The sequence below is a fragment of the Lontra canadensis genome, unplaced genomic scaffold (genome assembly GCF_010015895.1).
Source record: "Lontra canadensis isolate GAN:19392208 unplaced genomic scaffold, GSC_riverotter_1.0 scaffold37, whole genome shotgun sequence".
Classification (NCBI taxonomy): Eukaryota; Metazoa; Chordata; class Mammalia; order Carnivora; family Mustelidae; genus Lontra; species Lontra canadensis.
This window is the reverse complement of record NW_022631031.1, coordinates 3,091,366-3,112,941: the sequence shown is the minus strand read 5'-3', so window position 1 is coordinate 3,112,941 and position 21,576 is coordinate 3,091,366. Positions and strand designations below refer to the sequence as shown.

Sequence of the window (21,576 nt, the reverse complement as noted above, 5' to 3'; positions counted from 1 at the left end):
GACACTGGGATTTCTTCCTAGTTATCATGCACCAAGTATTAGTTGTATTCATATATCAATCTGATAAAACCCATATATACTTGTACACAAGAGTGCAAAACTCTACATGTACAAGTAGAATTGATTGATTGTTTCACCTCAGGTTAACAACTATATCACCTGATTGAGCGCTATTTTCAAGCAGTGCTTTTGTGAAAGTACCATTGCTAAAACACACTCATTTTTCTGCATGTCAATACATAGCCCATATACAAGTGCTTCTTTACTGACTCATTTGCCAAGAATTTTAAGTTGGCATTCCAAAGGAAACAAAGACATGGGAATGGGCACTGGGTTTGGGAGGGAGATACAAGGAAGTCATTTTGTAGTTTTAAGGTGTAAATAATGGCATTACCTCAGTTTGCATAAATGTAATACTGATAGTCAATACTGACTTAATTGTTTAGAACCCAGAACATTCTCAGATTAGTTGGGCACGGGGTGCCTGGGTGGCTCAGTGGGTTAAGCCTCTGCCTTCAGCTCAGGTCATGATCTCAGGGTACTGGGATTGAGCCCCGCATTGGGGCTCTCTGCTCAGCAGGGAACCTGCTTCTCCCCTCTCTCTCTGCCTGCCACTCTGCCTACTTGTGATCTCTCTCTCTGTGTGTCAAATAAATAAATAAAATCTTTAAAAAAATTAGTTGGGCAGATCATTAGTAATTTCTTTAACTGAACTCAGAAAGGAAAAATATCTGACATCAATGTTTTTGAGAGGAGTAATACTGTAAAAGTTAGGAGCAGGGATCCTAGGGCCAAACGCTAGGGCTCCCAACCCAACTCCACCAGCTCCCCAGCCGTGGGCTAGTGGTCTGGCTACTATTTCTTTCTGTTTCTCCATTTCCTTATCTAGAAAATGGAAGTGATAATATTATTGAATTAATGTGAGGATTAAAGCAGTTAAATCATGTGAAACACTTAGAACAGTGCCTGGTAAATAGCAACTGCTATGACTATTAATTTATCATAATTATTATTATTTTACAAACATCAGGAAGCAGCTGTACTAGTAGCAGAAGCAGCAGCAGTAGCAACACACTGATAATAACACGTTTTAGATCACCTTGACCTATGTGTTAACATCCCTTGTTATGCAAAACAGGGATATCCTGGTATTTTGATAATACAGATACCAACAGAGACACAATCTTCTGTTTTATGTAAATAAAGCAGCTGCAAACTTCTAAACAAATTTGCAGTAATAAAAGCCACTATATATGAGTGTCATTGGTTTCAGTAATTTTTTAATCTTTTTTATTTCTTTTCTTTCTTTTATTATTATGTTAGTCATCATACAGTACATCATTACTTTCTGATGTAGTGTTCCATGATTCATTATTTGCATTTAACACCCAGTGCTCCATGCAATGCATGCCCTCAATAGCCATCACCGGGGTAGGGGGGCATCTGGGTGGCTCAGTAATTAAGCGTCTGCCTTCAGCTCAGGTCACCGTCCAGGGTCCTGGGATCAAGCCCCACATTGGGCTCCCTGCTCCACGAGAAGCCTGCTTTTCCCTCTTCTGCCCCCCCTGCTTATGTTCCCTCTCACTGTCTCTCTCTCTCTCTCCCTCTCTGTCAAATAAATAAAATAAAATAAATAAAATATAAAATAAATAAAATAAAATAATAAAATATCCACCACCAGGCTCATCCATCCCCTTACCTCACTCCCTTCTAAAACCCTCAGTTTGTTTCCAGGAGTCCACAGTCTCTCACAGTTCATCTCCCCCTCTGATCCCCACTCCTCTTCATTTTCCCTTCCTTCTCCTAATGTCCTTCATGCTATTCCTTATGTTTCACAAATAAGTGAAACCATATGATAATTGACGTTCTCTGTTTGACTCATTTCACTTAGCATAATCCCCTCCAGTTCCATCCATGTCAATGCCAAAGTTGGGTATCCAACCTTTGTGATGGCTGAGTAATATTCCATTGTGTATTGGTCTCTGGAAGGGCATCTTGGCTCCTTCCACAGTTTGGCTATTGTTGACATTGCTGCTATGAACATTGGGGTGCATATGGCCCTTCTTTTCACCTCCTCTGTATCTTTGGGGTAAATACCCAGTAGTGCAATTGCTGGATCATAGGTCAGTAACCCTTTTTGTTCTTGTTTTTTTTTTTTTTTTTTCAAGAGTTGGGTATTCAAGTCAAACATATCAGGCCTCTGATTGTATGACTGTCAAGGATGCCTTCAGGTTGAGTCCACTCACCTGGTGCCCCCAGAGTGGGGCTATAGGAAGACAGTATTTCAATAAAAAGCATACTATGGGAGTGGTGTCCCTTGGAATTGGAGTGGTACCACACAGGGGCTCTGTATACATATACCTGTTTTAACCAGGGAGAAAAAAAAACCTCACAAAATTGTATCTCCTGCCTTATGGATTAGTAATGTAAGAAAATGTTCATCTGCATAATTAACAGGTTTCTATCCTCCAGACTCTTCCATGTTCTAATGGAAGGTATGAGTAATAGCTACTATTTACAGTTGCCCCCAAAAGATCATTTTACAAATTTTTAAAAATGCTAATTTTTATGAATTTAAAAAAATCCTTAGGTTTTATTTGTACTCAGAGAACAAAGTCCAGGAGTCGTGAAGAAGATTTTCTAAAGTAAATTAGCTTAGGGCTCAAAATGTAGCTAGGATGACAGCTCACTCGGGTCCACAGTTTCTTTTTTCTATCCACTCATGAACGACCTCCATGGACACAGCTTATTCACAAAGCTGAAACTGCAGTTAGGGTACTTGAAAACCTGATCACAGAAAAGAGATGTAATAAGCCTCCATGATCTGCAACGTGAAGAAAAAGCTCAGCTACTGTCAGCTCTCGTTTAAGCTTTCCCCTTTCACCTTCTAGAGGGGGAATGGGGCTGATTTAGCTAGCAGCCACCATTCTGTAGTTACCAAAATAAGGACTGATCCATCCTATAATGTTAAAGTGTTTCAAACCTATTGCTATAATCAGAAATAAAGAAAAAGAAATTTAATTACTGACGAACCTATCTTTTATACCTAGATTGAAAGAGTCTTAACTTGATAATTTAGACAAATGACTGAAACTCATGAAACATACTGAAAATTAAGCCTCAAAGCTTATGGTTCTTGATATAACTAAATAAATATTTCAATTCTCAAATTAGGAGAATTCAAATACACTGGGGTTTCATAATAATTATTTGAAAAAAGCTATACATTCTGTCTTAAATTAATTTTAACTAAGATGAATTAATAAGCAGAATAACTCAGATCATCCTATATATGTGTGAATATATGTCTATATTTGCATATTTATGTGTGCACACATATATGTGTATGTATATGTATATACATATATATGGAGGGAGATAAAAAAGAAAGTTCACCTTAAAATGATATCTCATCAAGCATGCTTCAATGCATGATAATATGCACACATAGAAGATGAATTAAAATTTTAAAATACTACCATTAATGTTGTAAAAACACATTAGCCTTATTTTTATTACTGCCTTGCTACCTTTTTCCCTCCATGCTAAATACAATCTTTTTTTCATGCATAACATAAATTGCTTCACTTACTAAGGAATTTAAGTAAGCTTGCTTATAAAAATTAGCTAAGCAACCCACAATTTTGAACCATTGTAACAGATGATAACGAGCTCATTTTGGGGTAGGGGAGTAAAGTATTTCTTCCTGTCTCTCCAACACCAATGCTAACTGATATGAAAGCAATATAATAAGCCATTTAAGGTAATACTTAAATTTGTCACTGGAAAATGGTTAACTTCTTCAACATAATATAGGAATCACCACAACTGCATCATTACTTTTAATTACTCAAGAACTACAGACCGAATGCATCAAATGTCTGTCTGACAAAGGAGGACATAATTTAATTTAAAAACAACTGATCTTGACAAGAGCCTACAATTAGATAAAAGTTTATAGCATCTGAAAATGATTCTTAAGCCATTTATTTTAATACTGAGGAGTAATTTTAGGTCTATAATTGTAGTCCATATTTTATGTGATAAGGTTTAGATAAAAACTCATACTTTATAATTTGGCTATGTAAAATAATAGAGTACAATTTCAGCAGGGATTGTTACGACACATTTGAGATTATAAAAGCACAGACAATTGCTTAAGTAGCATGATTATGGGGATTATACTTCCAAAAATAGTACATTATTTGAGCTGAGTACCCTGCGCAACACTACCTCGGGACTGGGGATACATCAGTGGAAAAAAACAGACAGGAGGCCGATGAAGCCACAGGGTTTCTAGTCTGAGTGACAATGTGGGTGCCAGAGGGGACAGAGGAAGCAGGGTCACCTAGGAAGGAACGGTGATGAAGGTTTAATAGAGCTTTAGTGGGCTCACCTAAAAATAATACTGTATGTAAAGAAAAAAATGCATTTCCAATTCAAAACAAAAAAAGAAAAAAGAAAAAAAACTGACTTAGAACAAAGTTTGGTTAAAGAAAACCAAACAAACAGACCAAAACACTGGTTGGTTTTAAATTAAAGGTTGCCTATATAGTTGATCTTTTCTCTACAATGCTATAATTCACAGAAATTCTACTTTAACTCCTACACACCGACACAATCATTTCTCCTGGTCTGGAATCTTAGCCACTGTGTGGCAGAAAAGGACATGGGGTCTTTTTCTGGACCTCTGCATTTGACATTGTCCTGCTGGAGAACAACTAAAAACCGTTCAGACCCTTTCCACCTAAGCAGCCTAAATAAATCCTGCACATTCCTCTTCCATCATCTCCTGACAAAGACCTTTTTCCAGCTATCTCAGGAAATCAAACCTATCCATCTTGAGTGCTCCCAATGACCAGCAGGAGCTCTCAAAACGGAGAGGAAACACAGATGCCACCTTCTATAGAACTCCGCTTTCTGAATTTTAATATCTGGTAATAAGCAGATTCAAAGGAATTTGTTTCCCAAGCTCTCAATTTATTGTGTTTTTAAAAACTGTGTCATATGGCCCAAGAAAGTGAATCAGAAGATAACAGCTCTGCATTAGGGAGCACAAAAGCTGTTTAGAGCACTTTGTAAAATGTTGGGATTAGAAGTATGATTTAAAGGGAATTCTGTACTTTACGCAGCAACAAAATGTAGGACTTGTGGGTTTGCTTATTAACTTAATAAGCTATCTTTAAAATTAATTTATAATTGTAATAAAAATTAATTTAAAGCTATATTTATTTAGGACACTCTTAATGGCGAATTGCAATGAATAGAGGGCAGCAGGTTCAAAATATCCAAGTTCTATTCCCAATACTAATAACAAGTTCCTCATTCTTGCAGAATGCATTATATTAATTCTTGGTTCTATTTTTCCCAGATGGTATACCAAAGTTAATATTTATCTATCTCTTAAAAATGCTAGGAGAGGTAATTATATTTATTTTGCCAAACTGCTTTAATGTTTAATCTTCAAGCCTTTTATCATGTACTCATCCTATCTTGATGAAATAGAAATTATATGACTAATATCATGCTGTAAGTATTAGAAGGCAAAATATAATTTTTAAATTACATATTGAATTAGTTTAATATATAAAAAGTATATATATCTGGACTAAGTAATTTCAAGTATTTAAGGTTTAAAAAGAAAAATAAATGTGTCATTTCTTGAGATCCACAACATGGTATAGTAGAAAGTTCTCCAACAAAACATCAAAAGGTCTGGATACTGCAACTCCTCTGGACTTCACTTAGCCTTTGACTTTCAGTTCCTTTATTTGAAAAATTAGAGAGAAAAATGTATCCTTGTCTTGCCTACTGTGGAGGGTTGATGTATGATGATCGTATTAAATGATGTAGTAGATTTACTTCCGAGTATCAAGGACTCGATAAACACAGATGATTCTTCCCTGCACTCAGAGAATTAATCACTTCCTCCTTTGCTGTCCAAAAACAATAATGCCGTTTCATAATGTTGCAGAACTTATGGTGTACCTGTGCTAAAATAATTTGTGATTATGTCTAGCTACACAGTTAACCTGGTTCCTCTGAAGAAGAAATTCTGTCCTCCGATCTGTATATGCCTCTTTCACAGGTGAAATGCCCAGTAATGAGTCATTGGTTGAATAAATAAATGAACAAATGATTGATGAATCAATCCATAAAATCACAAATATTATTAAAGAGTAGAAACAATCCATTTGCTAATCAAAAATTAAAAGGAGAGACTTTCAGTGAACCTCTTCTTGATTTAACTCATGTAGAGAATGACCACAAATTGGAGGCTAATAAACGGTTAAGTGACTCTCTAACACCCTTTCCCTCAAAAAGAGCCTGGATTTGTATTGTGTCCCATTTTCCTTAATATTCCTATTTCGGCCAATTTCAAGCTATTGATATCATGTCACTTAACAGGGAAGAGATGTGTCCAGTATGTCCACACCAGCAGCACAAGCCGGCTCCAACGCATCACTGACGTAGCTCTTCCTGCAACAGCTTCAACTGTACATTTACTCTAACTCTCATTGTTCCTTTCTCCCCTCTTATTCTGAAGAAGTGTAGCTAAAGTCAAGTGAGTAAATTTGACTCTGACAAACCTGACGTCCTAGGGGAGGAGGGTTGAGACAGGTTAAATTCCAAAGAATAGGACAAATTGTTCCACTTGTGGTTGAACTTTCTCAGACTACTAGGTTTGACTCAAGGACCACAGAAAGAAGAGTGTGGATGCCATTACTTACTCAATTGTGTTTCTGTCCACTTTTCCTGTCATGTTAATGCCGTAGAACTGCTGCATGGCAGCTAAGGCGGCCTGCATGGTCTCCGCAGAGCGCAGCACCGACATTCTGGGGTCAGTTGGTGGAAGATAGCCGTACTTTTGTAACCAAACCTGCAATAAGGACAGTTCCTTTTAGATCAACCTCATAATTGAACCATAACTGTACAGTAATTAAGTTATGTCCACAGTGGATCTTTAAACATTATTTCCTCTACAAGGGCATGTATTAAGATTTTTTACCTCTTTTTAACATCTATTCTGTAGTTTAATATAAATTTGGTTTTTGTTGTGAATCTTTCTAGCACCCCTACAAACACTAACTGAAAAGAAAAGTTAGTCATTTGTTGCAAGCTCACTATTTACAAGAATACTCAATATTGGATAAAAGAAACAAATAAGATGATCCCTGCCCTCTAGGAACTCAACTTCCCCAAATAAGGAATGATACCTTTTCAACAATAACCCCAAAGAGACATCTGTGCTAAAAGGGGTAGTTAATGTGCATAAGCTGCATCTAAAATGCCACTTTCCTGAACAACTAACCAAGGACTGCAGCCATCATGAGTAACATCAACAATATAGACCATATTATTCTGTCATGACATTTTGAGTACAAATTTCATGCAATTGATCTATTCATTTGTAGCTAAATGCCTTCCAGGGAGGTAAGTGTTTCTCATGTAAAGAATAGTCTTTCATTTATTTAAGGTGACTCACTTCAATCCAAACAATGTAAGTGACCAAACTTCTCATATATAGATGAAATCAGACTATCTTGGTAAGTATGTTTGGGTCTCTCTTTAAGGATCTCATGTTTTTTATTCTCCTCTTCTCCAGAGAAGGGAGATCTGTGTGGATAGTGAGAGAAAGAGGTCAGAGTTGAGCTCACATCCCAAGCGTGATTGTAGCAACAATTCAGTCATTTAACGTCAGATTTTCAAAGTAACCTAAAACTCAGGGTATTTGGGGAAAACAAAATTTTTCAGCAGAGAGAGGATGCTTTCCAGTTCTACCATTCTATGCATTCATTTTAAATGTAAAATCATATGCTCAGCTCCTAACCCATCCTTCTGTCCCTTACCTCAATCTTCCATGGGGCACTAAGATTTCTTTAAGTGCATGAACTGCCTGTCAAATTGAGAAAGGCCAAGTAATTCTGCCTGTCACACAGAATAGAAGCTGTGCTATTTAATGGAAGGTACTCGCCAGTATGTATTTCCCTCTCTACCTGGCTCTATTCATCATACCAATGATGATCCCATCAAGTTACAGCTTTCCCCCAATACCTGATCTACCTCCACTATGACCTGACAACTAACAGAGAGGAGTGCTATTTTCTCAGTGAAAACAAACAGTAATTATATAAATTAAATTTCACCAGAAGAGACTGATATTAAATATACCAAAGTTTTAACATGTGAAAAAACAAGGTGGAGTCTTTCATAGTTTTTCTAAGAAAATCATGCCCCCAGAAGTTCAGAACTATAAGCACAACCCTTTGAAAATAATATAAAACATTTATTCTAAAACTATTTAAGAGATCAACAATACCTCACTGTCAGGAAGGTTTACTGTTAAAACTCCATCTAGTAAACTCATCTACCACATAATGAAAACATGCCAAGACACTTCTCTCATCTAATCTGTAATGAATAGGGTTCCAGGGAAGACACATATATTCAGTTACCTAGTCAACAGTGCTGCAGTCTGAAATAGATTCCATTTGTTTTCTGAATGAAGGAGACAAGATTTTACTGGCAATGTATTATTTACTAGAAAATTCAATACCTATTGTAATGTAATTTCCCCCAAATTAGAAGATTTCATCTTGATATTTAGCAGTATACATGCACTAATATTCTGAAATTGAACTCTTTTTTCCCATAACACTTTGTTTGCATTTATTTCTTACTTGTTAGAGAGCTGACTTGTTGCTAGGTTACTCATGGGTGCTCAGCTACTGGCAACCACGTCATTTATAGTGACAGCAAAGAGAAAACTGTTAATAATAAACCCTATGATTTATATACAAATAGAAAGACTATAAAATATATAAATTTTAGATGGATAGTGAAAAAAGCATGTTATAAAAATGCATATTGATTTATGCCTTACCCTTTCAAACAAATGAGTTGGAATAATAAAAAAAAATTGTGATTTTTCTTCAAGTTCTCTTTTCTATTATGCCATTTACCATGAAAGTCAGTTTTTTCTAAATGACCAAGAAGTGGATAATTCTTTTTAATTGAAAAATATCAGAAAACCTACAGGACCTACCATTTTATAGTCAAAATTTGTTTTGTCTGATAACTGTCATTGAGATTATAGGCCACCTTGAGTTTATCTTTCTTAATATCATTGTTATTTGTTAATCAAGAAATCTCTGACATCATCAAGAACTGACCAGGAATAATTCTCAATGGAAAGCTGCAATGCATCTTTCCACCAAACAGTGGAAAATCAAGCATATCAGTGTCATATTAAGAGTATGAAACCAGCAAGCCATCAATAATATTTCTTATTAAAACAAAAACTGCTGTGGACAATCATACTCTAGGTGGCTATAAAAAACAAGTAATTATACCTACAATGACCCAAAGTATTAATTTGATCCACAGTGCTTCTTTACATCTACTACTCAATATGGAAACTGCAGGGAAAAACAAATAAATAAGTGCCTAAATAATCTTAAACACTGAGAGAGGATAGTCTCTTCAGTTTGTTTTTGTCTTATACTAATTACTTCTTTAAGTGTCCACACCACAGAATTCTGAGAGTCTGGTCATTTTTTATATGATAGAGAAAAGAAATGTGTACCAAATAGCCCTACATAAGATGCTAATGCTGCTTGGAGGAGACTAAGTTGGTCACTATGGTGATATAAAACTGACCAAATACAAGGTGGACAGGACACTCAGCATCAATGGTAGAAAACCACTATGGCCAAAATCCCTAGAGCTTTGTAAATGCTGACTCTTAAGTCACCAATGAATGAAGATCAGGTATAAACAGTGTATATCAGATTCAAACCCCTGTCCATAATCATCACAGAAGTATATGAAACTTTGTTATAAGCTACCTTATTCTATGTCTATAGAACAAAACCCTTGTATTACAGAAATAGAGTATGGTGGGTAGCCTTGGCACCCTATCAATCTAGAATAAAGAAAAGGAAATTTTAAAAATTGAAATATGAAGACTCAATCTCACAAAACAAATTGAGGGTTGCTGGGGGGTAGATGGGTAGAGAAAGTGTGGCTGGGTTATGGACATTGGGGAGGGTATGTGCTATGGTGAGTACTGTGAAATGTGCAGGCCTGATGATTCACAGACCTTGTACCCTTGGGGCAAATAACACATTATATGTTAATAAAAGTAATTAAAAAAACAAAAATTGAATTATGACATAAGTGACATAGAAAACCTGTCTCTTTTCTATTAAATTACAACCCTTAATATCTTATTTGATAGAAAATTAAATTAAGTATACAAAGTAATATTTGAAGGTACACCTTATCCCTTGAAGACTATACCAGAGACTTCATACTTTAGACTTCATAGACTCCTCATACAGTGTTATGAAATAGATCCCTGTTTTTTTTTTAAGATTTTTATTTATTTATTTGACAGACAGAGATTACAAGTAAGCAGAGGAGATAGGCAGAGAGAGAGAGGAGGAAGCAGGCTCCCCGTCGAGCAGAGAGCCTGATGTGGGGCTCGATCCCAGGACCCTGGGACCGTGACCTGAGCCGAAGGCAGAGGCTTTAACCCACTGAGCCACTCAGGCACCCCTAGATCCCTGTTTTAAACATTGTTTTTAAAATATTGCTCTCCTGGGTAACAGGAAATAAACTTGCCTTCTGAGATTGCTTGTCTCTTGATATATACATATGTATACACACACACACACACACACACACACACACACACACATTTTAGTGCTCTCAAATGCATATAATGGATAATTAAGTAATTAGTAATTAAGGAATGATTTCCTCATGTATGCATCTGGGGGAAATGATGTTGAATTTGCAGGTTTGATGTGAGGATTGAGAATACATAAAGACACCAGCATTTTTTGCTCCATCCATCATATTATTATTTTATGTTTACTAATTGCTCTGAGTTCTTGAAATTATTCCTGCTCAGGTTAAGACCTGTCCTTGGAATGGGGCAAGACTGAAATTCAGATTAAGATGTAAGGAATCAAGAGTTGTGAGGAAAGATAACTTGTTTTTATTTTGTTTTCTTTCTTTTGCCCTCTTTTGCTTACTGGATGGACACATGCACTTGAGAGCACTGGAAAACTATCAAGAAACAGGTTTCTCTGGAGGCACAACTTGCCTCCTTTTACTGTCTGGGAGTTAGCCCATGTCATTATCATCAAAACAAGCAATCATGGGGCGCCTGGGTGGCTCAGTGGGTTAAAGCCTCTGCCTTCGGCTCGGGTCATGATCTCAGGGTCCTGGGATCGAGCCTCGCATCGGGCTCTCTGCTCAGCAGGCAGCCTGCTTCCTTCCTCTCTCTCTCCCTGCCTCTCTGCCTACTTGTGATCTCTGTCTGTCAAATAAATAAATAAAATCTTAAAAAAAAACAAAAAAAAACAAAAAAACAAGCCATCACAGAACCTCAAATTCGGCAACAGTGTCTAACCTTGAATTACCTTCCCTGTGTTACTAACATAATCAAATTATCTTGCTATTTCGGAGACAAAACCAATTTCCTGTACTTAGTGACCATTCAGATGGAGGAACGACCAGAAGAGTGAGGATCTCTGCAGAGTGAGGGGACTTACCAAGCCACGAAACGTAAACATTTACATATTCAATTCCGTGCCAATAGATATTGCCTTTACCAGACTGTAATATAAATACGAGGAGCAGGCATACAAAGTTTTAGTAAATCCCTTAAGAAAGAGTATCTTTGTCACTTAATACTTCATGTAACCATATTAGGAAAACCTGTGTTAATCGACTCAGCTATCCATACCATATATCAGTGTGGTATCCTGGAAGATGGTTATCAACAACAAAAGGAAAACATTAGCAGTTTTCATGACTAACACCAAATATAAACAGAGGATTTTTAGAATACATATTTTTATTTAGTCTCTCAGGCCAGTACTAAAATCTAGAGAAACAAATTTTCCTCCAGTTGTTAAAGCTAGTAAGTTTATCGATGCCTTAATAGAACATTAAGATACTCCTATTCATGGTGAATCACAAATGCAAGAAGCAGATTAAAATTCCATCACTAGCAGGACCCAACATACAGAGGAAACATCTTGAAATTTTTCCAAGAAGAATTTAAATAATTAAACTAATGAATTTACTAGGGCTGGTAAGGATATATTTTAGATATTATGGAAATTACTGGAGGTGAAGAAAAGAGGTATGGTTTGGAATTTTATTTAACTTGAAAAATCACTTTGCCAGACCACATGTCTATTTGTGACTGAGCCAGTAATTTCAGGTATAGCTCACTGCAGCTCATGTGTGGTGTGGCCAAATGCAAGGTCCACGGGCCCAGTGATCATATGATCCAAATTACAGCACTCAATATAGAAGGAAAAGGGCAGAGGTAATAGTTTTATTTCTAGTATTTACTTTATAGCATTTTATGGTATTTATTTAGAAACAATCACTTCAATTTACACAATTGTATAACTTTTGATTTGGGATGTCATTTTTAAAATTATTGAATTCATGTTAAATTTTAACATTATTTATTAACAAAAATATTTACATATATAATGATTAACATATATTCTGATACAATTAATTGACTTTCCTGATAACATAGACTGAAGGAAAGCATTTTTAATAGTTTTCAATATTATAAAATTATTTTCCCTCCTTTAGTATGAGACTTCTAAATGTTATTTGTTAAAATTCTATTATTAACTAAAATTAACAACTAAAAAGTGTCAATCCCCTATTTTGTATATTACCTATGGAGTTAGCAGAGGCTTAAGGACATTTTCCCCTGAAAATAGCATATATTTAATAGTTATAAAGAAGGGCAGGATTTAGGGGCTAAATTTTCTAGTCTGAAAAGTGGCTATAAATATGAATTATAACTACCTATTAACCAAAAAACTAAACTGATGTGGGAGTAGTCATTCAGAATTGGTCAAATTGAAAATTCATAGGATAAGTTAATGAGGCAGAAATTAGCCTTTCTGTTCATTCAAAAATCTAAATGGGTTCTAAATCACCATCGCATCCCTACCATGAATGAAGCAGTGTATGAAATTGCACACATAGAATTCAATTCTTTTAGAATTTTACTGTCTATTTAAATGGCTTCTTAAATGGAAATCAAACAGTGGAAGGACCAAAAGTTACGCCAGTGAACATCGAAGCAATCAAGAGACAACCTTCATTTGAACAAGGAGATGGAAAACAGCTGGATCATTAGTAAAACTTATAATGATCATGATGACCATATTTTTCACCTTAACATGAAATTCTCTAATTTATGATAGAAACTGAAAACTTAGGATATAAAGGCTAGGGAGAGATTTTCCATTCTGCATACGAGTGAACTGTAGTTGGTATTCCATAGCTATGGGAGCAAATCCCATCAAATAGTAATGGCTGAGCTCCAGTGATCAAACAAATAAACAAAAAACCCCACCAAACTAAGAAACAGAACAAAAACAAAAATAAAAACAGTTGGTTTTAATTGGGATTCTATCATATGCTAGTCATTGTACTGGAAAGTTCGAGTACTATGATATACTGGTCTCCTTATGTGTCTTTTATGGTTTTTCCTAAGTATGTTTTACATTTTTAAAGATGAATATATAGTGTACATGCACACACACATACATGCTGAAAAAACAAAACCAAAAAAACTCAAAAAGACAAAACTCAAGCAACAATGAACAACAGCAAGGCATCACCTTACCATCCCTAGTTTTTTGGGACAGAAATAATTACCAAAACAGTAACTACTTATATTAGTCATTAACATGATTCTATTTTATATTTAAATCACCTCACAAATCTAAATAGAGGAAAATTCTCCTCAAATCTGTGCTTCACTACACCAGTTGAGTGAAGTGCTGTACAAGGCATCCTGTGAATTTTCTAAAAGACATGCCCTAGAGCCTGAGTCAGGTAGATGATCAGCTCAACTCACCCTTACTTTCTGGGGGCAGAATATGTCTTACCAACACTAGATAATGAGGAGATTAATCTCAGGGTCTTCAAAGTTGGAGTACAATATGTCCCATTGAGATGGAGGCCCAAAATGCCACAGCATTTTATGTAATGTGTGCATCCACACATTTATGCATGAATACACTTATCTATAAAATAAGAAGGAATAAACTTCACTTTTATTTAATGTTCAGATTGATAGGGGGGCACTCACATGGACAGACATTTATTAATCACCTACATTCCAGCAGGTGTCTGGAAGGTGGAGGTAGAGTTCCACAGTGTGGGGGGGTTTGCAGAATCACCTGTGATAGCTTGATTCTAGCATATTATAACATACCACTATTTTTCTGTGACAGATTAAATGAATTTATGGGTTATATCTTAGAAGTAAAAATTTTAGAATACATTATGATATGATGGGGACTGACCAAAAGAATAGCCTGTACCATATATGTTTTCTGGTTATCTTACGAAAAAGTACTTTAAAGAGCTGTCAAACTTAAATAAGCTATGCCTTTCTTTTACAAAAAGACAACAGTGTTGGCTTTTTCTGTAAAGGGAACTGGCTGTAAATAGTATGCTACTCAATAGCTACTTTGAGAGTAATCTGTCTCGAGATGGAAGATGGAAAATTACTGTCTGAGTTTTACCAAAAACCTTTTCCATAATTGATGGGTAGGATTATAAAACGAGGCTCATGAGTTATAATCAGCTAATGATACAACTTTTTAAGCTGTATGTATGTTTCCTTATGAGGTGGTGAGGTGTCTTTTTTGGCCATTGTAATTTTAAACTGCTGTATTTCAAAGTGTTAAATCAATATTACAGTGCAGTCAGTCACAGAATTCTCCAAGATAATAATTAATGATAGTCTTAATAGCAGCAAAACAATATAAATACAATTAATAAGGAAAACAAAAATATTTTTAAATTTTAAATTTTATGACATCCTTAGCTCATCTTAATATTTCTATTTTAAGTATGTTTCACAATATATGCAAAGTTTAAGTACATCTGTTCATGAATAGAATTATAAATAAGAGAGGGTAAATTAAAAAAATTGATTGATGGAGATATGCAATCAAAGAGACCACTGATCTGATAGGAAGTATTCTATTTTTAAAAATGAAGCTACTTCCTTAAATTCTCTCCAATGTGATATACTTACTCTCCCTAAGGGATGAGAAGACAGTTTATCAATATCTATATATTACATTCTGACTGGGGCAATTCCCAAGTTCTTCCTTTTCCGTCATACACTATTGAAGCTACTCAAGTCCTATAGAATAAATCCCTTAGGGCATGCCTGGGTAGCTCAGTGGGTCAAAGCCTCTGTCTTCAGCTCAGGTCATGAGCCCAGAGTCCTGGGATCAAGCCCCGCATCAGGCTATCTGCTCAGTGGGAAGCCTGCTCAAAGTCCACCCTCCACCCAGCCTTCCATTCTGCCTATTTGTGATCTCTCTATCCAATAAATAAATAAGATCTTAAAAAAAAAAAAGAAGAAGAAATCCCTTAGAATGAATTCCAAGCATTTGTGATTTAGTCTCAAAGTATGCCTTTGTTGCTTTGTTCCATGGAGTTCTTTAGTCACACAGAAATTTGAGTCCCACTCCCAACAGACATCCATAAAAACAACAACCATTCCTTTACTGCCACCACGTACCAATTTACATGCATTATCTTTATCCTTTATAACACGTCTGTAAATTAAGGACTATTATCTGTTTTTAAAATGACAGAATACACCCCCAGAATGATTAAATAACTTGGCCAATGACGCACCAATATAAGAGGGAAGATCGGTATTTAAACAGAGATCTGACAGATACACACGCTTGGCTCTCTCTGTCATCCTAGGCTGCCTCTTGGACATGGAAAAGACCCAGCTGCCTGTCTGCATCCTGGGAAATCCTAGGAGACCTATTCACATTTCAAAACAAGAAGGCAGACCATCTGAAAATATATCTACAGTAACTGACAGTGTTCAGTTTTTATGCAAAAAAACCATCCCATTACACATCACAAAAGTATACCTTATTGTGGTTGCCTATGTTCTGGGTGTTTACACTCACTCCTACCTCCAAGGGCTTCTCTAATTACCAATGCAAAACAGGCTCGCACAGTCCAATCTGCCCAGGCCAATTAATATTCTTATTTCCATGCTAGAATATTTCATGTATGGCCACTTCACTTTTACAGTTTAAAAAAACCACTGTAACCCTCTTTGCCAGAGACTTACCCTTTCTTCATTCATTCTTTCACAGCACTTTCTTATTGTAGCCTTAATATTGCTAGTTAACTACATCTACACTTTCCTTGGTTATCTCTTCTATAATTAATCCTTCAAATACTATCTATGTGCTGATGACAGACCAATTTAACCCTCTAACCCTGACTTTGCCCTAATGCCAGGAGTGCCTCCGCACTGCTGTTTACACCCCCAATACAGAATTATCTTTAATTCTGCTTTTTCCTCATCATTCACATCTAATCCATCATCACTCCTTAGCTTCAACTTACCCTGAATGCAAACCTTATTTCTGCTAACACCTCTTTGTCTAGGACACTATCATTTATGACCCCAAATTACAAGATTCTCCAACTGGTCTCTGCTTTCAATTGCTACCTCTCTTGTCTCATCTTATTCATTCATTCATTCATTCTTTCTTTCTTTCTTAAAATAAAGACACATAACCTAAAATTTACCATTTTAACCATTTTCAATGTAACAATTCAGTGGCATTAAGTACATTACATTGTTATATATCCATCACCACTATCCATTTCCTGAATTTTTCATCATTCCAAACTAATTCTATATGCATTAAGTAAAAACTTCCCTTCTCCCAATTCTTGGTAACCACTATTCTATTTTCTGTCTATGAATTTGACTACTATAAGTAACTCATGTAAGTGGAATCATGCATTATTTATCCTTTTGCATCCGATTTATTTAATCTAGGATGTTTCAAGATTCATCCATGTTACAACTTGTAGTATGTAACATTTTTAAAGCTGAATAATATGATATTGCATGTATATATACCTTTTCATTTACCCATTGATCCATCAAAATTTTAGTTTTTCCTATCTTTTTGGATATTATAAAGGATGCTGTTATAAACACTGATCTACAAATGTCTTTTCAAATTCCTGCTTTCAGTTTTGGGGGGTATATATTTAGAAGTGGAATTGCTGCATTTTATGGTAAATCTACATAAAACTTTTTGAGGGACTTACTGTTTCCAGTGGCTTCACCATTTTACATTCCCACCAGTAATGCACAAGGGGGTCCAATTTCTCTTCTTCCTCAAAAACACCTGTTATCTTCTGTTTTTTTTTTTTTTAATTTTTCAAATAAGTGGTATGAATTAACTTTTTAAATGTAGATCAAAGAATATTATTCACTTGATTATAACCCTTCAGTAGTTTCCCAGTGACTTAATGTGAAACTCAAGTTCCTTACTGTGGCCAGCAAGTCCATGCACAGTCACTGTTGAATCTTTAACTTCTTTTCATAGTATCCCTTTTTAATATTCCAGGCATATGGTCTTTTTTAACTTATTTATTTATTTATTTTTTTAATTTCTCACCCAGGAACAGCTAAATTCTTTCCTGCCTTGGGGTACCGCATTTACCTTTCCCATGTATGAAATACAAGAATACATTTCTCTCTATCCTTTAAAATTTAGTTCAAATAAGACTTCTTCAAAAAAACCTTCCCTGACCCCACTTTACCACCACCAGCACCACGGAGCATCCTGTTTAAGTCCCTGACAGCACTTAGGATCACTTTGTGGTGGTGGCTTGGTTTACTTATATGTTTGTTCTTTATCTTCATCTATCTCTTTCAACATGATAGGCACAACACCTAGAACAATTTTATGAGCTGAAGTAATGGAATTACAAGGGCTAGATAAGTGGAGAACCCACTGGGTTGGGTTAACTATCCAATTATTCATTCTCCCATCACATATACAAATAGGCTCCAAATGTGAACAATAAATCTCAGCCCATCACATACATAGCAAAGGTTAGTAACTTCCAGGCACCTCAGAATAATTCTAGGAAATACGGACAAGGTAAAATATGAGTGACAGTTTGGGTCAATGTTAGAAAAGCACTTAGCAGTTTTCGTCTTTGCCTTTCCAGATTCAACTTCTATCCCCACACCTGGAGATGAAAATCAATGTGGAATTGTTTTTACAGCTTGAAAATTGCTTTCAGAAAAGTACTGATATTCAGTGTAAACAACGCACCAAGAGCTTACATTTATTAAGTCAGGTGCAGTGTTAATCTCCTTAATACGCTGGCTCATATAATTATCACAACAAGCCTGTAAGATGTATTATCTTCATTTTACAGATGAGGAAACAGGTTGAGAAGGGTTAATCAACTTGCTCAGGGCTATAGAGTAAATAAGTGATATCCAGGGATATGAGTCTCGGTGTGAATCTAGAATGGCTCTTATTCCTAGCAACTGTCAGGAAGCGAAGAAGCGTGAGTTCTTGATAAACTAGCCTTTATGGTATAAGATTAAGGATGACCCAAGCAGGCCATTCTAGGTCAGAAATCAGCTGTCTTATTTCACATAGCTGAGTCTCATCCCAGGGTAGTTGGGACATTTTGCTGAAAAAACAAAACAAAACAAAAAACAACTGAAAGACTTTATTATTTATCTGTCCAACAGAACCCTAGCAACTAGCAAAGAGATAGGAAAAGTAAGGAGCTCTCAAAAGGCTGAAAAGTGTTCTTATTCTCTAAAAGAGAAACCTCTATTTCTTTCAAAACAGCATAACCCTCTCAAGGCAAATGTCTTTCTGATCTCCACCAAATGGTAGGAAAAGAGGTTTGATTTTACCAACTAATTATTGTACTGAGATTTTGTAAGCACTAACCTTTGTACTTAATTTTGAAGTCAGGAAGGACAATTAATAAGGATAGATTCTCCTGATAGAACTCTGGAAGACAGAGTGAATAATGGAAGAATATTTATAAACAACAAGGGGCTCCTGGGTGGCTCAGTCAGTTAAGCACCAGACTCTTGGCTTTGGTTAGGCCATGATCTCATGGGTTGTGAGACAGAGTCCTGACTTGGGTTGCACACTCAGTGGGGAGTCTGCTTGAAGACTTTCTCCCTCTCCTCCTTCCCCCTTTCCCTTGTGCGCACACACACACTCTCTCTTAAATAAAAAATAAATAAATCTTTAAAAAAAATAAAAACAATAACAAATACACATGTATTCCAACTTCCAGCACTCAGTAATCAGCTTTCTATCTCCAGGGACAACCCTGTGCTTCAAAATTGTGAAAGCATCCTTCGCCCCAGAAGGTATATACACTTCTTGAAAATATGAAAAAAAAATTTTTTAAGGGAATAACATAGTATGAAGGTTGAAAGAGTTTAAAATCTATTATAATTAACGTGATTTGGAGAATAAATACTTCGTGAAAATTAGGAGGGTTTTTTTTTTTTTTTCCCAAAATAAGATACCTGTGTTTTAAAACTATATATGTTTTAGGATTAATGAGTGGAAATTAAAGTTTCTCAAGGGTAAGAAGTATTCCAAATTCTTCTAAAAAAGATGGAATTTAAAAAACAAATGAACAGGGGTGCCTGGGTGGCTCAGTGGGTTGGGCCTCTGCCTTCAGCTCAGGTTGTGATCTCGGGGTCCTGGGATTGAGCCCCGCATCAGGCTCTCTGCTCGGCGGGGAGCCTGCTTCCCCCCTCTCTCTCTACCTAACTCTCTGCCTATTTGTGATCTCTGTCAAATAAATAAATAAATAAATCTTTAAAAAAAAACCACAAATGAACAAAAACAACAATAAAACAAAACAAAAACCCCTTCCATGGTGCACTGATTTTTACTGAGATATTTACTAAAAACCCATTATGTATAAGTTCTTGGCTAGGCCTCGAGGTCACCACACTGAACAATACAGAAGTAGCCCTTGGTCTCCTGGAATATTTAGATGATGGCTTGGAAGACTAACAGTAAGTAAGCTATCTGTAAATAAACACATCATTTCAGATTGCAACAAGCGCTTTAAACAGAACAGAGTGTTGTGAAATCTATTTGAAGGATCTAATTTAGATTTAGAGGATAAGAAGACACATGAACTGAGAGTTGAACTGAAGCTCAAAATATAAGAAAAAGCAAAGGAGAAAAAAGAGAGAAGCTCATACTAAAGTGGGAGATGGGCAGGCAAGTATGCCCAGAAGCATGGGTAGTGGGTTTAAAACATGTGTACAATTTCTTTGACACTTGTCCCATCAAAAGGAGGAGTCTAATTTCCCCACCCCTTGATTATGGGCTAGTTTTATTACTTGCTTTTAAAAAAAAAAAAAAAGATTTTATTTATTTATTTGACAGACAGAGATCACAAGTAGGCAGAGAGAGAGGAAGGGAAGCAGGCTTCCTGCCGAGCAGAGAGCACAATGCGGAACTCGATCCCAGGACCCTGGGATCATGACCTGAGCCAAAGGAGAGGCTTTAACCCACTGAGTCACCCAGGTGCCCCTTATTACTTGCATTTGATTAACAGAGTATGATGGAAGGATGAGATGTTGCCCAACTTTTAAGGCTATGTTAAAAAAGTCTTCTGCCTGGCTCTCTCTTGAAAGAGAAAATCACCCGGGAATCTGGTCTCCATAATGTAAGGAAGCCAAGGCCACATACAGAGGCCACATGTAGATTCCCTTTGACATTCTCATGTGAAGTCCCAGCCAATGAGCCAGCATCAACTGAAAGACAAGGGAATAATATGCATTCACATGATTCTAGCCCCAGCCTATGAATAGTACTTATAAATACAAGCTACCCTTGCTAAGCCTAGCCCAAACTACAGATTTGTGAGTAAAATGAATGATGTTGTTGTTTTAACCTGCTAAGCCTTGGGACTAATTTTTTCACAGTAACAGATAAGTGGAATAGCATGAAAGAGCTTTGTATTTTCATGGAACTGAAAGAAAGCCACTTTGGCTAAGAGGGAGTGAGTCTAGGAAAGAGTTATATGATCAAGTCATGCAGTAACTTATAGCATTTAATATGTGTGAATATAATATGGAAAGCAGGGAAGGGTTTTAAACCTCTAAGTGATATGATCAGATTTGGGTTAGGAAAGTGTCATTCTGGCTACTGTGTGGGTAATTAATTGGAGAAAATATGAATAAAGTGGGACAGTTAGGAAGTAAAAGCAATTCTGGCAGTAGCTGGGGAGATGGCTAAGATGATTTCAGGATACATTTGAGAGGCAGATACAACTTTGTAAGCTATAAAGTATGTTGCAGCTGTTGTTATACCACTTAAGTACAAACTGTTTTTTGGAGGGTTGAATCGTAGGCACAAGGATACAAAGAAACTTCAAAGTGTTTGCTATGAAGGTGTTCATAGCCAAGGTGTCAAAGAAGCAAACATTCTGATGAAAGCTTATATGGGCACCAAAGGCGCACCTGGATATGTCAGCCAAACCTCAGAGGGAAGAGCTTTGGGGTGATGGTAACAGAACTTAAACATACCTCAAAAAGGATTTCAAGGCATTCAAATCTCCTTAGTTTACAAAAAGGCTCCTCTGTCTTCTTTTCATCTCCAAGGTCACTTCCCTAGACTAGGTTCTCCTTTACTTGCACTTGAATAT

The 21,576-nt window shown here is 36.2% G+C and overlaps 1 protein-coding gene and 1 long non-coding RNA gene across 3 annotated transcripts in view; one reads left to right on the top strand and one right to left on the bottom strand.

The window, feature by feature from the left end:
- The window catches only part of MMP16 (matrix metallopeptidase 16), a 290,552-nt gene that overhangs the window by 141,804 nt on the left and 127,172 nt on the right, over nucleotides 1–21,576 (bottom strand). For both annotated transcript variants that reach the window (XM_032869084.1, XM_032869083.1), the window contains exon 2: nucleotides 6,732–6,880. In XM_032869084.1, the coding sequence (XP_032724975.1) occupies nucleotides 6,732–6,880 (149 nt within the window). The remainder of the gene's footprint in view (nucleotides 1–6,731; nucleotides 6,881–21,576) is intronic.
- Nucleotides 1,238–19,869, top strand: LOC116874441. The gene is made up of 3 exons (XR_004384000.1): nucleotides 1,238–1,322; nucleotides 11,663–11,667; nucleotides 19,860–19,869. It is a non-coding gene; the product is annotated as an uncharacterized LOC116874441 (long non-coding RNA).